The sequence below is a fragment of the Aedes albopictus genome, chromosome 2, assembly GCF_035046485.1.
Source record: "Aedes albopictus strain Foshan chromosome 2, AalbF5, whole genome shotgun sequence".
In the NCBI taxonomy this organism is placed as follows: Eukaryota; Metazoa; Arthropoda; class Insecta; order Diptera; family Culicidae; genus Aedes; species Aedes albopictus.
This window is the reverse complement of record NC_085137.1, coordinates 45094694-45112657: the sequence shown is the minus strand read 5'-3', so window position 1 is coordinate 45112657 and position 17964 is coordinate 45094694. Positions and strand designations below refer to the sequence as shown.

The window sequence follows — 17964 nt, the reverse complement described above, 5'->3', positions numbered from 1 at the left end:
AACGCACGAATACGGACATTCAGCCGGAGACCCGGGTTCGATTTCCGTTCCGGTCGGGAAATTTTTATCGAATCCCTGGGCATGGTGTATCATTGCACTTGCCTCACAATATACAAATGCATACAATGGCAGGCAAAGGAAGCCCTTCAATTAATAACTGTGGAAGTGCTCAAAGAACACTAAGTTGAAGCGAGGCAGGCCAAGTCTCAGTGGGGACGTAGAGCCATATAGAAGAAGAAGACGGACATTCCGGAAAAAAATCTTACACGTGTTCAGAAAACGGGTACCGCAGTTGTAGCTAACATAACGGTCATAGCAATCTGGTTGTTACGTCAACTTATCCGTGTAATCATTCATCAAAACGACTGAATGGTCGCATAAACTGACGTACACGTTTTAAATATGGAAAAATTACATGAAACATCTTAAAATCATTGCGGCTCACTTTTTGTAGCTGTAATCCACGAAACTGACAGATTATTTCATTCAAATAGTCGGTGCATATGTAAATCCGGAAAAAATCTATTAAATCGTGTTTTCCCATCAGAGCAGACGTTGGTGGTTACATCGATTATGCGAATATGGGCAGCCTCCTCGCCATTGTATTTCAATATTCCTTTTTTCATGTTATCTTTTTCGTTCCTAATATCTTGAAAAATATTTTATTTGTAAATAAATGGGATTGATACTATTGCCAATGACAATGTTGATGTGTGAATAGTAGTTGTATTTTTTGCCCCCAAAGAGATGGGTCAGCGGAAGTTTCCCACGCCCCGTGACAAAGATCAAAACATATTCCCTTACCTGTAGCCATCCTCTATCCGTTTGGTGGTTCGTTTGTAGTTGCCGGGTTCCCAGAAGGAATCGCTGCCGGCCTGCAGAAGCTGATCGTCGCTGTGATGTGACATTGTTGATGTAGTTGTTGTGAAGCCTATGTTGGGAGTGATGGTGATGATGATGCTGGCGACACCGTTAAAGTGCTAAACTATTACTGCTAAGCTATGGCAGCAGAAGAAAAAAAAAACCTAATGAAACTAAATTGAACGTGGTCTTGTTGGTCAGTCGCCAAGCGACGACAAGTGGCTCCTCTCTGTCTCGCAACCTGCAAGCCAGCCAGCCAGCCAACCAGTCAGGGAGCCCTCTGACCGTGGTGTGAAGTTTTTGCAAACGGATCAACGCAAACGAGTAGGTGTCTGAAAAGGGAAAAAATGAGAATGAAATAAGCATTAGGAATTCAAAAATAATGAGATGCGAAATCAATAACAAATGTTAAACATTGCGGGTACTGCATTTTAAGACATGTTTTGGGTATATTAGTAGGTACTATTTTATTTATAAATTTTGGACGAATTTCATAAACCTATTCCATCAATCAAATCACTTCTAGTTTTCTTTTCTCTCTTCATCTAACATCTCAACTGGGATCATAAACTTAGTGTTCAACAAACTCTTCCGCATTTTATTAACTACGAACTTTCTTATTTAGCTGATACTTATTTTGCATTTTTATATCGTTTGGCAGGCAGGAAGTTACTTTATACCCAAGAAAATTAAGAGTAGCTTTACCAATGCTACCTGATTTTTTTTTTTCAAAACAAGTATGCAAATAAAAAGGTCAACTATACCTACCGATATCAGTTAAAAAATCAATAGAGGAAATTATTCCTGCCATCATCATCATAGAATTTCGTTCGCTCGTACATTTCGTTTGCATTACATTAGCATTGGAGTATGGAAAACGGTAAGTGTCCCTTCAGAATGACATACCAAGACGATCAATACCTCATCCGATGTGTCCCACAAATGCCTAACCTACAAACCATGAACATGAGATGATGATTTGAGTGGCAGACTCCGAGCCGAACGGGAAGGGAAAACGGAAGAATATAGCTCTACCTCCCGCAGAAGGGGAAATACTTGAACCTATATGCAGATACAGTTGATTCATTTTTCAAATACTTGAGCTAGCAGGAGGATGACATTGACAGAGATCCGGTTAGGATGGCAATCATTTCCACATGCACGGAAAAGCGCATCAGTGGTATTAGACTTCTTCGTAGTGTCATCGTTGTCATCCAACAGCAAACATTCCGTAAGTAGGGTGGATCAACAAATAAAATTTGATGTTCGAGTAAACATTTTTGACCTTTTGGATGTTGTAATCAGAGGCAAACACAGAGAGTCAGCTAGATGGGGTGATTCGGTGAGTCCGTTCCTTGTTGTTTCATTTTCTATAAATTCTAGTTCCACTTTTTTATTAGTTCAGTTTTTTTACCATGATCATTTGCATCTATTCATTATTATGATCAATCAAAAAAAAATTATGTATGTAAAAGTCTACTTCTGAAAATTTGTTACTAATATTACACCCTTTTCTTCTTGGTGTTAGGTCCTGCGAGCCAGTCGTCAAAAAAAACGAGCAGCGAAAAATCAACAAAAGAATATGATACGACACCAACGACAATGACCCCAGCGAACAAAAAGGCGCCGTCCACAAATTACGTAACGCTCTATAGGTGAATTCGGATGACCCCCAATTGTAGAGGCGCTAAGTGAGATAAGGTGAAAATCGTTTGTTTACATCAAAAATTCAATTTTTCGTTTTCAAAATTAACTCATATTTTGCCTTGGTGGTTGCTATTTTCCATTGGTAATGGCTTCTATTATCATCAATCTCGATGCCCACGGCGACAGACACCGGATTGGCCAGCTAACAAAAAATCCGGAAGATTGCCCGCCGGAGGCATAGCAAGAGCTCCTCAAATTAATCACATAAGTTGTTCGTAAGTACCTACCGGATCTAAGCGCATCTGAAAGAGAATCAGATTTTCTTTTCAAAAAGTGCTCGTTTGTTTCTCTACGATGCGGAATTCGATATGAAAAAGTGAAAAAAAGTGCAGTTTGCCTATGCTGCGCAATGGCAAATTTTGGTGGAGCCCCTCTTTTCATAGGTTTCTCATTCCTGCCACCAGATGCGGAGGGATCGTTAGCTTCCGTTGGAGTTGCCTATGGGGAGGGGAGGCGTGCGGCCAAGCGTTAGGGCCCATACAAAATTTTTAGAATTTTCATACCAAAAATCGTAACGGAGGGAAGAGCACCCCACATCCCCCCCCCCCTCCACCCGTAAAAAAATGTCCATTTTAGCGTAATAAATAGAGGGTCTTGCCCGGGATTTCCCGGGACAAAAATCCCGGGATCTGAAAAATCCTGAATCCCGGGATATTTTTCCGAAATTCCCGGGATTTCCCGAAAATCAAAAAAATAGCAATAATGTGTTCTACTAAAATAAATCTTCCCACTTCAAATCTTCTTTATCAATGTTGCCATTTTTTTCATCTAATTCTACGCTATCTGGCAGGTTTAGTTTATATTATTTAGATTTAAATCAAATTTTTGATTAAAGTCGAACTAATTATACCAAAGATTTTTTGGCAGAATTTATGTCATTCATTTTTTTCATTTATGTGGTGTTACATTACAATTATAATAAATCTAAATCAGTAGAATATCTGTGAAAATAAATGATTTATTTTATGATATATTACTAGATTGTTCTAGTAGTATTCCTGAAATGTACGGCTATGTTCAACATTTTTAGTAGCAGAATGTGTATATTTTTTTGCAAAACAAGTGAAATATGTAAACTTCTGCAAAGTTTTATTTTTATCTAATGTAGTACATCTGATTAGATGTGTCTGGAGCAAACGATAATTTCGACGAAATTTCTAAGAGAATATAGGATTTTTTACAGGAAGGAACAGCACACTATTTTCAAATTTTTTGCAGAAATTCTCGGATGATTTATGGTAAAAAACAGAGCAATATGTATAATATTGTCGAGGTAAAAGCACAACCCAGCAGTGAGACCAGAACTTTTTTGGGCTGACGTTTTTCAACACCTGAGAAAATCGTGCAATATCGAAGTTCCAAGAAATAAAGCGAATTGTGCAATAAAATCGAAGAATATAATGTAATACCAGAGAAATTCAAAAATTGCTGCAAAACCACAAAAAACATCTGAAGAAATTGCTAAAGGTTGTTATCTTGCCAAAGAAATCGAAAAAAATATCAATGGTTTCGTATATTTGAGCCCTTCTTTTAAAAGTATCACTCATGTGATTAATCCACCTAAAATTCAAACACGGGTCTTACTTTTAGCCAACGAATTATTACTAGATCATTGCATACTTCTAGGCGTTTATCGGTTTCTGTCCCAATTTACAAAATTGATTCCAATTTGTAAAAGCACGCTTCGCTAAGAAATTTAAGGCCTGACTGAGATTCCACCTTGATTGATCTATCGAGAATAAACAACTACTTATTGAAAAAGTAGCCTAAAGGCAGCTGTAGAACATATCGCCAAACATAGCACCAGGGAACACTTATTTCCGGTGCAAAATCAGGTTCAAGCATGGACTCCCGGTTTGACAACTACCCTCGCATGAAGTAAAACTCTTCCCATCGATCATACTGAAAACCGCTTATTTTTATATTTTACAGATTTTGAGTATCAGCCGGTCAAAAATAAAAAGTTTGTCCTGGGGCTCTGAGGAATATGTATAATATTGTCGAGGTAAAAGCACAACCCAGCAGTGAGACCAGAACTTTTTTGGGCTGACGTTTTTCAACACCTGAGAAAATCGTGCAATATCGAAGTTCCAAGAAATAAAGCGAATTGTGCAATAAAATCGAAGAATATAATGTAATACCAGAGAAATTCAAAAATTGCTGCAAAACCACAAAAAACATCTGAAGAAATTGCTAAAGGTTGTTATCTTGCCAAAGAAATCGAAAAAAATATCAATGGAGTTTCGGGATAGAAATTTTGGGATGGAAATCATGTAAAAATTTTTGAAAGAATTTTATTATGATTTTTTGAAGATATTCAATTTCACAAGAAGTTCGTTGAGAGGGTCTGCCTTGGATTATTCTGGATTTTTTTTTCCATGAAATATTTCACCAAAAAAATTAAATCGGAATTCCAAAATTTTAACATGAATGTATCTCCAATGCATATGCTTCACACATTTTATTCACGTCTCATGATGATAAGGGATTTCTCTAGAAATATCTTCAAGTTCTGTCAAAAGCTTCGATCGGATAAATATGGCAGAAGTTAACCTATGGCCCAAATCAGCCTATTCTGAAAGAAAATGAGTACTTTATTTGAAAATTTTCAAATATTTTTGAATGTCCAACTGCCCTCACACAATCAAATGTCTATGAAGTATGTGCTTCATTTGGAATATATTGATTAAAAGTGTTTAAGAAATCGTTTTATTAGTTTTTTCATAGTTTTTGGAAAATGTTTATTTTTCCCGGGATCCCAGGAAATCCCGGCATAAGGAAAATAAAAATCCCGAATCCCGGGATTTTTTTCAGTCCGGGAAACGTAATAAATGAATAAACACAATAATTGGATGCTGCCAAAGAACTTACGATTGGAAGCTCAGTACGTGGAACTGCAAATCTCTCAATTTCATTGGGAGCACCCGCATACTTGTCGATATACTGGAGGACCGCGGGTTCGGCACTGTAGCGCTGCAGGAGTTGTGATGGACAGGATCAACAGTACAAACACATAAAGGTAATACACCAGCGCTGCGGCACTACACGCGAGTTGGGAACAGCTTTTATAGTGATGGGCAAGATGCTGGAGCGATTAACGAAAGAATGTGCAAGCAAGGGTCAAGGGTCGGTTCTTCAACTTTAGCATAATAAGCGTGCACAGCCTCTGGAAGTACTGATGATAACAAGGACGGATTCTACGTGCTGCTCGAACGCGAGTACGATAGCTGTCCAAAACACGACGAGAAGGTCATCATAGGAGACTCAAACACTCGAGTTGGCCAGGAGGCGGAGTTTAGACCGACAATTTGAATGTTCCCATCAGCACCCACCAGCTGACGAACGAAAACGGCCTACGATTGATTTATTTCACCCCCTCTGAGAATATGGCCTCTTCCAGCACAGCCTCCCTTATCGATTACCACAGCAGGCGGAATCCCAAATCGACCATGTCCTGATTGCCGGACGGCACTTCTCCGACAATATCGTGACGCTAAAATAGATTCTGACCACTACTTGGTAATAGTGAAAATGCGCCAAAAACTTTACCTTAATTAACAACGTACGGTACCGACGGTCACCTCGGTATAACATGGAGCGACTGAAACAACCGGATGTCGCCACCGTATAGGGATAGGCAAAGAATCTCATGGTATTCTTTCCGGACGAAAGAGTGCTCATTGAAGCCCCTCGCAAACTACTGGAGTACGATAAAATCAGCCATCAACAACGTTGGGAGCGTTGGGAGCGTAGCCGAAGTAACGATAGGTCAACGATGAGTGAGAGAGATTATTAGAAGAGTAGAACGTAGCGTGGTCGGTTATGCTGCAGCATGGGACTCGGCAGAACGAGGAACGATGTAAAACCAGCAAATCCACCAGTCCCGGGATAACAAGCGTTGTCTGATGTGCCGTTCCCAAGATACACGTAAGTTCTACCAGAAGCTCAAAGCATTCCTCAAAGGCTTCGTGCCGCAAGTCGAAAGCATATTGACAGACAGACGTGGTGTGATCAACAGGTGGTATGGTGTGGGAAGCGCAGACATGGAGGACCAAGGCAGCGAGAGAAATGACTACTTCAGTACAGCAGGGAGCAACAACGAGCCAACTGAGGAAAGTTAAGGATGCTATATATAGGTCAGCTGGTAAGGATGGTATCTGAGCTTAACTCATCAAGATGTGCCCAGAAAAGTTGGCCACCTGTCTGCACTGGCTGAAAATCTGGATCTGGGAGACCGAACAGCTACCAGGGGAGTTTAAGGAAGTGGTCATTTGACCCACCTACAAGAAGGGTGGCAAGTTGGGGTGTGAGAACTTTCGAGCGATCACAATTCTGAATGTCACCTACAAAGTGCTATCCGTCGTATTTCACCTAAAGTTTACGAGTGTTTTGCAAGTTATCAAGCCGAATTCATCACCGGCCGTTCGACAACGAACCAGATCTTCATTACACGGTAAAACCTCAAAAAGTCAGTGAATACTAGTTCCCAACGCATCACTAGTTCCCATCGACTTCACGTACGACAGAGAGCTAAGGAAAATCGTGGACGGCTTCTCCAGGAAACTCAATAGACTGATCAAAGCGACGATGGACGGTGTAAAAAATGTGTACGTTGAACTATCTACTTCTTTCGAATGTCGCCCGGGAATGCGACAAGGTGATGGACTCCCATGTCAGCTGTTCAACATCGCCATGGAAAGTGTTATGCGACGTACCGGGCTTAACAGCCCGATATTCGTTCAATTTGTCTGTTTTGCGGATGACATGGATATTATTGCTAGAACATTGGAAGGGTGGCATGAACCGTAAAGCAACAAAGGTCGAATTGATCGTGAACGCGTCAAAAACAATGTACATGCTGGTAGGCAATACCGCGAACAGCAGGGCAAACCTAGGCATCAGTGTTACGATAGACGAGGACACTTCTAGGTGGTGGAGAACTTCGTCTAATTCGAATCCTAATTCACGGCACAGACAACAACGCTAGCCGTGAATTACGAAAGCGCATCATCAGTGGAAGTCTTGCGTACTATGGGCTCCACAAGAACCTGCGGTCGAAAAAGATTCACCCTCGCACCATATGTACAATTTACAAAACGGTGATAAGACCGGTGTTTCTCTACGGGAACAAAACCCGGACAATGCTCGCGGAGGACATGAAATTTGCGAGAACTAAAAAAATACATGCAATGCAAGTAATTTGTGACTCCGTGTCAAAATTTCAACAATATCGATTCATAGATACCATTACCAAAGATGTAGATCTCCAGAAATTGTTATATTACATGGAACTCAGAAAATGTTTACTTTTTCTCTTTTCAAACTGTTTCTGGTTCTTGCAACGGATATCCAGTGTATCATTCAATTGTCCGTACAGGAACTTTTTCGTCAAAATAATGTTTTATTCGAATGTTTATTACTTTTTTATACGTCAATTAAAACCTCTGAAATTTTGACCAATCAATATATGATTTATGATTGGTCAACATTTCAGCGTTTGTATTTGACGTATAAAAAAGTTAAAAACATTTGAATGATTGGTCATAATGTCAACGTTTTTGATAGACGTACAAAAAAATTATGAACATTTGAATGAAAAATTACTTTGACGAAAAAAATGCTGTACGTACAATTCAAGACCGACAATTGAAAAGGCCGCAACAACATTTTGTAAACAAACATGTTTATGGAGACATTGATCACATTGTATTTGTATGCCATAGGTTATAATTACCTAGAAAAAGATTCTTTTGTAGTTTGAATCTTTTCAATCATTCCATCCCGGAATCTGTACGTGATATACTCGGTAGAAAATGTCTTCCTATAATGAAGCTGTTATTTTGATTTTTAAATGAAATTTCATATGCTGTTTGAAATCTTTTGTTTCTTCTGTTTTTTTTTGTTTTTTTTTCAGATTTGATCCATTGATGACCCTTGATGACTCTTGAGCAAATGATGACCCTAGATCCAATCGACGAAGCATCAAGACACTGGCTCTGCTATGGTTTTTTGCCGTTTGAGCCTTTAGTTTTAGATTTTATTATTATAATGTTTTTGAAAAGATGAAGAGGTTTTGTGCCTTTTTGAGAAGTATTTCAAATGGAAATCGCTCAAAGGGATTTTCCCTCTTTCAAATTTTTAGTTAAAAATAAAATAAATAAATAAATAAATAAATATCGACTTGATGCCTTTTGAACTCCACCCACACACCTCACCTCCACAAACAGAAAGCGCAAACATCAAGCTTCCTGTTAATGGTGGTGAGATGCGTGCGTGGATGGATCCTAGAAGGCCCTAAGTCGACAGAAACGTGTTTGTTTACGCAATGTTGATGTGGCCTTTGTCTTAAATTGTTTGATACACTGTAGTCCATTTTACGAGCCAATTTTATGTATGAAATTTTGACAGGAGTTTGCGTCCTAACACGTGAATAGCAATAGCGATATCAGCAATGTTGTGGTTTCATAAAATGGTTCATTGACCGAATGCCTGCGTAGTGATTTGTTTACAAATTTCCTTTGTTAAGAATTTGTGAGAACTGTTACAATTTTTTGTTCTCCCGTATACGAGTTTTTCATTAGGTTTCGTGCGACTTCTTTTGGACAACTCAATGGGAAGAATATACATCAGTTTAAATACTAGTAGATAGATAGATTCAACGCAGAAGGAACCCAATACCTTCTGCATACGCATCAGAAGCGATAGTTATTAGAACACCAAGCCACCTCTCCCCCTAAAATAGTCCCACAGCGAAAAAAACACATTCAAGCTCACCTTTAGTCACAGACAACCATTATGGGGCTACATAACCGAAGTTTTCCCCCCGCGTGCGCAAAAGCTCAATTTCCACTTCCAGTTGCAATTTATCTGAAACAAAGAAAGAAAGAAAAATAACAATTAGAACAACTAGCAATCTACGCGCCGCCGTAGGGGAAAAAGGGCACCATTTGAACCGATTCTCATGTTGTGTGTAGTAGCAAGTAAACCCCCGGAATGGTGGAAACAGAGACACAGCGTAAGAGAATCATTAATGGTAACGAACGAGTAATTAAGCATGTGCAAAGTGAAAAAGAACAGTAGACTCCAAACACCAGCACCACCACCACCGCAGTAGTTTGAGTCATCTAAAAGAAGGAAAAGAGTTGTCTCTGCTTGCTCGCTCGGCTTAAAACATGAAGCTGAAGCCCTAAGACCCGGCATTTGCAAACAAAAGCGACGACTGCTGACAAAAGGCGCACAATCGTCATCTTGGAATATATCAGCCCCACTTAGTTGGTTTCCCCACGTTTTCAAGCCCACCGACGAGCACTCTCTTGTTGGATGAGCCTTTTAAATGTTCTTCATTGCTCCGCCGAAAAACAGCTGTTATGAAATGGTTACACCTTATCGTGTCGGTTCGGTGTACATAGCTATGGATGGTCTAGTAGTGCAATGAATGTAGGTCTTTGCGTTGAGCAAATGTTCGAACAATTCGGTACAAGTGCCAGAAGAACAAGAGTTAAGTTGTACACGTATTTGTTTTACACATCAAATCGAAACGCGATCCCATTACGCAGCTGAACTACATGTAGCAGCCTAATGACTCAATAACCGCTGAGATCCTGTGTGCTCATTAGATTCGCAAATGCTCTGCTCTAAGCCGCAATCATGCGATGCCCTTGGGAACCAACCCTGCTTTTATGACTCACAGCAAGTTGAACTCTCGGTGTTATCTATTCGTGCTTAGCTCAACGCGCGCAGTGCAGAGAGATATATCCAACCAAAAGCGGAGGAAAAAAGGCAAAATTGCACAGCTTAATAAATCATTAATGAAAGTGCACTATAGCCATCGGCCGAACACCAAGGGAAAATCTCGATTCGTTCGCTGAGTGATGAATTGTAATGGGAACGGAATGTAACTTGTTGATGGTCATAAATTAGCTGCTCTAAGCACCCAGCGAGGGAAATGGGTGTTATTACGTAATAGATGGATAGATGGCTGTGGCTGGCAGTCAGTGGTGTGGTTGATCTTGTCCAGCAAAATCACGGTCTCGGTCGACGACGACGACGACGACGTCTTCATTGATTGATGAGTATCCGAGAATCACGCTGCTTTGAACTGGCTCCAAGTTCAATTCGATAAAATAATAGCAATGATCATTGACGGTAAATGGAACCAGATAAAATTAGTTGATTCAAGTAGATGTTCAAGTTTTGGGAATCCCTGGTCTTCGCTATGGTACATAGAGCGTCTATTTCTAGCGGCGCTAAACTGTCAATTCCCGGCGGAGTGATCCGATATCAACCTTGACTGTGAACAGCACATTTCAAGAGCTGCTGACCGATAAAAGCTATATAGTTAAACAACACAATCAAGCTACAATTTTCCATCAGACAAACGAACGAACGAGCAAACAAGCATCCATCGCACGCGGCAGCTCTCTGTCGCTGAAGGCGTGAAAAATCGTGATTGGATCATTTATTATTGTTTCTTATCTTCGAACCCGTAGCCAGTACCTAAGAAAGACATGCTTCGACTATGACGCCAATGCTTATGTCTCATTCGGCGGCAAAGCTTGATGTGATTTCTGCCCAAGAGGTATTACAACGTTCGCTAAATATCCATCGGACACGCAGAACAGGTTGATGAGTTAACGTACGATGACACGGTTGGTTGTAGAAACACAGCGATCGGCGAGGAACGCGAGAAGAGACAAAATCAAATGTAGTGGAAAAAAATCACACCATTTCTACCGTAACGAGATACAGTTGCACGAGTTTCACACCTTTTTCTCATACAAAGTATATCACAACAAGTGTTGTGACGACGACAACAGTTGAGGAAATAACCTTACAAAGAGAGCGAAGAATAGTTCAAATTGCTTCATCGTTATTATCATTTAGACTGAATGAATGAGGGATGACAAAGATTAATAAATACTAATACATACACTCTTTTTGATTCAGTGTTATGAAATACAACATAACTTGCGTACGATGAAATTTCTGAACAACCATAGGATTTCAAAAACGAAATTTAGAAAAAAAAAGTCTAAAACACTTAGTTGTTTTTATGATATTTAAAATTTAACAGTAGTGTGTTACGCTTGTATGGAAAAGGCCACATATAAAAAAGTTCGATGGGACACAGATAGATTTTATTGCTTTTATTATTCCCTTACGTGTTAAATGTGAAGAACCAGACTGCCTTATATCTTCTCTTACGAGCGTCTGATGACTTTGCGAACTTCGACAATTTTTTTTTAACATACAAGGCTAAAGTTCTGGGCTGCAAAATGGTGAATCGATAAGGGGAGCGTCTAACTTCTGGTTCTCACAAATTCCTACCTCATGCTTCCACGGGTCAAGCGATGACAAAGACCGCCAGCTAAGAGTTGTGTGCCTAGCTGGTAGTGCAGCCTGAGCACTTTTGTCCTTTAGCTAGATTGAGAAGGTACGTCCCGAGCGTCTGTTCACCAAGGAGGTGCGGCTCAAACAGCGTCTGTTCTGGCATCCAGCGGCTGAGTATGAAATACTCCTCCACCGGAAGCTATACCTAAGGTGGCAGCCCCACCGCGATGGATAGGGGACCTTACGGAAACAGCTAATTGTTCTCGAAACCCAAAAACAGTTACAGAAACCGAAAATGAAAGATCACGACATTACTATAGCACTTGAACACATATTTCTTTGCTTTCAACTTACGCTCTGTTTTCTAAATCAACACTCACTAAGCACCACGAAATTCTTAAAAACTACTCGCAAATAACTATCTTCTTTACTGTTTTCGAACTCAATGATGGAATATGTACGCCGAATCATTATCTTGTTTTCATTATTCAGATGTAAACATCAACAACATATTTCACTATTGACCGGTCAAGCAAAACTCACACACTCGGCGATGAGAACCTCTTCTCACTTTTGTGAGTAAATGTGATAGAGTTCTACGCCGTCAACAACCTGTTGTTTCACCGCATTGTTCCACTCTTGTTGCCATTTAGCCAACGAGTCCGCTCTGACAATAATCCTCACGTTCCTGGTGTTTCTCCGCTGGTAGCATTCTCCATACCTCACTAGCACCACATCCGTCTTATGATGAACCAACTGAAGTTTAGTTCCAGTAATCCACGTTTCAACAGTGTTTAACGCCTCCGCCTTCAACCTCTCGATCTCCTCTAGCGTCTCGACAGTTTCCGTTAGAACGACATCGTCAGCGAATCAAACGATCTCAACTCCGTTTGGCAGCTGCACCGTTAATACTCCATCGTACTGGAAGGCACCCGTATCCTGTACAGTGCTAAACCGATACCCTCAAAGCTAGCACTATTTGAAGTGTTTTTAACGTCAATCGTCCCTACGGCGCAAAACAGATTACCTCTCCTCTTCTGTGTTGATGCCTTCCCTGCACTATACACGACTGCCTGAATTACATCCACCGTAGAGATTCCCTTCCAGAATCCGAATTGCCTTCTCGAAAGACCAAGTTCACCTTCCGTGCACTGTGTAAGTCTGTTAAGGATGATCCTTTCCAGTATCTTCTCGAGGGTATCGAGCAAACATATTGGTCTGTACGATGCTGGGTCCTCTAGCAGCTTCCCCGGTTTCGGCAGTAAAACCTGGACCTTCCATCTGATCTGTCTGGGAAATAGCCTTCATCCAAGCATTTCTGTAGCGCCATCCTGAACATATCAAGGAATTCATCGCTATTTTTAGTGCCACATTAGGGATAACATACGGACCAGAAGCTTTCCTTCAGGCCCTTAGCGACTACTATTAGCTCTTCGTTAATGATCCATGAGCCTCTCGGTTCAGCTTCTTCGTTTTCGTATGGCGTATTCGGCCACGGAGTTGAATCGTGGTGCGGAAAGAGACCTTCCACCAGTGGCGGCTCGTAACCTCACTTTTTACCTGTCCAACTACCCTTAAACTTGCAAATGCGGAGGATTCAAGATCAGAATCAAATTGCAAATGAACGGAAACGGCTATTCTCGTCATTTTCTACAAATTACAAGCCAGTTTGTTGAGAAAATTCAAGAATTAACATTCATTGTACAGGTAAATTTGAGGTTAGGGAATCGCTACTGCCTTCCACGATCGTCTTCAACTTGTCTGGCCACATCTCGACGGGTGTTTCCGGGCCCTTGAACTTTGCTACCACTATTCGGTACGCGTTGCCCCAGGGGTCGGCACCGACTTCTTGGCACAGGTCTTTGAAGCAGTTCGACTTGCTCTTCCTAATCTCCCGCTTGAGAGCCAGGCGAGCTTTGCGAAACGCGAGTCTCCACTCTTCTTGTCGAAGTTCTGTGCCTTCCACTTCCGTTGAGGGGTCCTCGTTCGCCTTGTTACCGTAGAGGCTCGTCGGCCAATGTTGTAAAGGATCGCCTGGTGATTGCTGTGGGAGCAGTCCTAACTGACTCTCCAGTTCATGTCTTCCGTTAGCTACGGACTACAGAACGTAACATCGATGATGGATTCACGGCCGACGCTGCGGTATTGGCTCAATACCACTGTTTCAAAGTCTCACATCTAGCTTTAGCTTCGCCAGGGCTTCCAGTAGACTGTACCCCCTGTACCGAATTCCACGGCCCAAGCGTTGAAATTGCCTCCGATGGCTACCGGCTCCCGCCCGATCAGCGTGGCCGTGAGTGCATCCAACATCTTGCTGTACTCTTCATCCGACCACCTTGGAGTTGAATAGCAACACCAACTGGAGTCTTCATGGACATTGGCAACCACAAAGCCTTCGTAACTCTCGACCACTTCCTGAGTGAGGAATCTACCCATCACTTGTATGTCCGCTATCTTGGATCTGTCCGTTTGCGGTCCTCGGGCGCAACCTATACGGCTCTGCGATGATTGCAACATCACATTTAGTCTCTGTTGCCAACTGCCACAACAGTTGCTGTGCGACATCGCAATTGTTGCGGTTGATTTGGGTTTTCAGTCATTGTTGACCTGTCTTCGCCTTTTTATAGGGCGGACATTTAAAGCCTCCCGTCTTAGGGTCGTTTACGTCCTCCGCTTTGCACAGCATGCATGATTTGACTCGTGCAGTCCCGAGCAACGTGGTCATTTCCACCGCAAAGAGACGAACCAGCCAAGGGCTGAAAGTCTCTGAAATAAAGACAAATCAATAAATTTCCACCGCAACTCCAGCATCATCCGGACCTGCCCGTGTAGCTGCCGGCTTAGAATAGCACTACGGATCACCTGTTCCGGGGATAGAAATCCACTAAATAGATAACCCCAATCCAAGGTGTCAGGCGACCTGTGCTGATAGATGAATGGTTGAGGGGGTTTAAAAGATGCCCGATCTTTAACGGAGCCCGTAGCGTGGGTAGATCACCTTTTTGGGTTGCGTTGCGGCGATCTACCCAAAACTCAACCATAGTCCTAACTGCTGCCAACTATGAAACAGCATATTTAAGTAATTAAAGGAATAAATTTTGGTCGTCGGTTTGCTTGTGGCCGAGAATGATCTTGAAACAAGGAAAACTGGATTTAGTATTCCTAATCTTTTTTTTTTCGTTGTACACTGGTTTAAGGCAGTAAGGACTAGGGTTCCGATGCATGATCAATATCGGTATCATTTCTTAACATTTTCGTTAATCCCATTTTGAGTAAAAAAGGAGCGTGCTAAAGCAGAACCTATCAATCACAATCCTTCCTTGCGATTAAGTTGAAAATGAGTACTGTAACAAACCCGAATACTTTATTACTACTCAACAGTGATCATCAAGTAACACGACATGCACTATACAAAGGACACGGGATATACCACAATAGATCAAATATTGGTTGCGTCAAACATCCTAGAAGAACGCTATTAAATTTTAATTCGATTGAACATTTTGTTACCGACATATCTTTCGAAGAGTACTTGGGAGTTATACAAATCAAATAGGTATTTGACAAAGTGTATCAAATAAATTTCTCAGCTATCTGTCAACCGATTTGGTTTCTCTTAGTACCAAATAAAAACTACAACACATTGGTACAGCGCATTTTATCCATATTACATCTTGGAGCTCTCAAGGAGTTTCGTTACAAAGCCGTTCAGTTATTCTGAAAAAGCATTATGCATCATTTTCACCAACAAATATTTTCCATGTGTGAATAATAATTCCTTCAGGGCTTCCTATACGATAAGGACTGCTAGAAATTATTCCAGGCATTCAAAAAGGCATAAATCACATTTTTTCCACGATTACTTTTGCCAGACATTCGTCAAATGATTTTCCGGAAAATGGTCAACGAAATCTGTTTGAATGTCTAATGTCTTCCAGGAATTGAACCAGAATAATATGCCTCTGAAATTTTAAGGAAATATTGAATATATTAAAAATCAGCAAGTAAAGACTCTGCAAGAAGGATCGTACATAATTATTGTTCCCTGTTTATCTCAAAACAGATATTCATACAAAAATGTTTGAAATGGTCGAACAAATGGCTTTATATTCATTCAATCTTGTTTTCTGTATCATAAATGAACTTAACTTTCAAATTAATTGTAAAGGCGTGGGTATCTAGTATGACCATCCTGGGGTGACAAGTTCGAATTCCGGTCGATCCTGGAACTTTTCGTAAAAGAAAATTTCTTGACTTTTTTGGGCATAGAGTATCTTCGTGCCTGCCACTTATGCAAAATGGTCTGTCAGAGGAAGCTCTCAGTAAACGGTAGAAATGCTCATAGAACACTAAGCTGACTTTGTCACAGTGAGGATAACTGAATTTAGTAACTAAAAAGGGACTCGCCATCAGACATGATAGAACTTCTGAATCAATATAAAGAACTATACCATAGCTATCATCTTTTAAAATTTCATTGCATTGTCCACAGCATCACTAACCCGTGATACTGAGGTTGTGTAAACGTCATACTTTGTGATTCATTCAATGACCTAACAACTCGATGCACTGACTGCCCTGTAATCTCCCATCATCACGTCACGTCCGTGGACGATCATCGTCGTCGTTGTCTACTTTCTTTCCGCAGTCATCGCAACCCGTTCGGTCACCACTGACTGCCAGGCAACTTCAGCATCATCGACTGCGGTTAGCCAACTCGTCGATGCACCGGTCAGACTCAACCTTGTTGTTAGACAGTCAAAGGGGAAAAGCACTTCGTCGTCCTAATCGAATCAACGCTTGATGATAGTGTTTAGAGATGGTTGGATAGGTCGGATACTTAATCACCAAACATCGCATCGTCTGGGTTGGGCTGTCGTCTTAGCCGGGTGGTGGAACCCATACCGTCGATACGAAGTTCCGTTTATAATTAAAATTGATTAAGGTTCGTTTGAATTTTCCCATCGAAACTTTGCTGCACCGCAGCGTCAGTGCCGAAGTTGTCCTCGATTAGCCTAGCCGAGAGAGGTAGGTAAAGTGATTTCCTCATTTGTCAAAATATTTCCGCGTCCCCACACGCAACCCATACGATCTATCCGATTTTGTGAGACATCATGCTGTAGACCACCGGTGAACACAGAGAGGAGAGTGTCTTTTCAGTTGCACTAATCGGTGCACTCAGAGGTAACTTGTCGATTCGACCGACAATTGGCAAACGTCGGCCGGCTGACTATCAGATGGGCTTCGTTAGCGAAAGCGAAACTAACTGAAATTAGTCTCGTGCTGTTCACCTCTATCCTAGCAGCTGCACAGCATTCCAGTGAAAGTGTCATGAAATGTCACGTGCTGCTGAAATTGCACATTGAAATTTACGCACATATAGAGGATTATTTGAATATGAATATGTGCATCACCTTTCGCCGCCCCACCTATAAGCTGTGCGATGGAAACCGCTTTCTTCAACCGGATTCCATCTGGCAGAGATCACTCGGGTGGTTTCACCTTAACCTTGATCCCGGGGAGCACGAGCTGTGATGATGACAGTCAGTGATGCGCGTTTGATGAAGAAGCCATCGCAATGCTGCAACTGCTGGCTAGCGTGCGTCGGTCGGGAGCATCAGAAGCAGGCCTTTCAGTAAAACCACTTACCCCCGCCCATCGACTCCCGTTCACAAAACGCTTAATGCCACATTGTACTGTGTGGCTGTTAAAACATGATAATTGTCTTGACAAGCTAGCCTAGATATCATGTGTCGAGAGATGCGTACGGGAGGGAAATGCACCTTACGGCAATACATACTACGGTTCAATTCCGATGCATCGGAACGAGCGCAAGATATAAGCAATTGATTTGTTGAAATGAGTCTCACTTGCCCTCAGCACATGATAATATCAGGTGTATGATCATCATTCATCGGTGGTAATTTAGACCGCAATCCGCGAAATACGTCAGCATTTATGGCGAACCTGATCCATCGCTCTTTGCAACCGGTCATTTAGCAAAAGACGCATCAATAACGGTTGAAACCAGGTCTTCATTGAAGTCGTTTAATAAAGTTCGATACG

General features: G+C 41.4%; 1 protein-coding gene across 3 annotated transcripts in view; it reads right to left on the bottom strand.

Annotated features, from left to right (window-relative positions):
* LOC109432531 (protein kinase C and casein kinase II substrate protein 3) overlaps positions 1-17964 on the bottom strand; it is a 104911-nt gene that overhangs the window by 30744 nt on the left and 56203 nt on the right. For all 3 annotated transcript variants that reach the window (XM_062849592.1, XM_062849593.1, XM_062849591.1), the window contains 2 exons: positions 9343-9435; positions 805-1193 (listed from right to left, as the gene is read on the bottom strand). In XM_062849592.1, the coding sequence (XP_062705576.1) occupies positions 805-908 (104 nt within the window). In that variant the 5' untranslated portion in view covers positions 909-1193; positions 9343-9435. The remainder of the gene's footprint in view (positions 1-804; positions 1194-9342; positions 9436-17964) is intronic.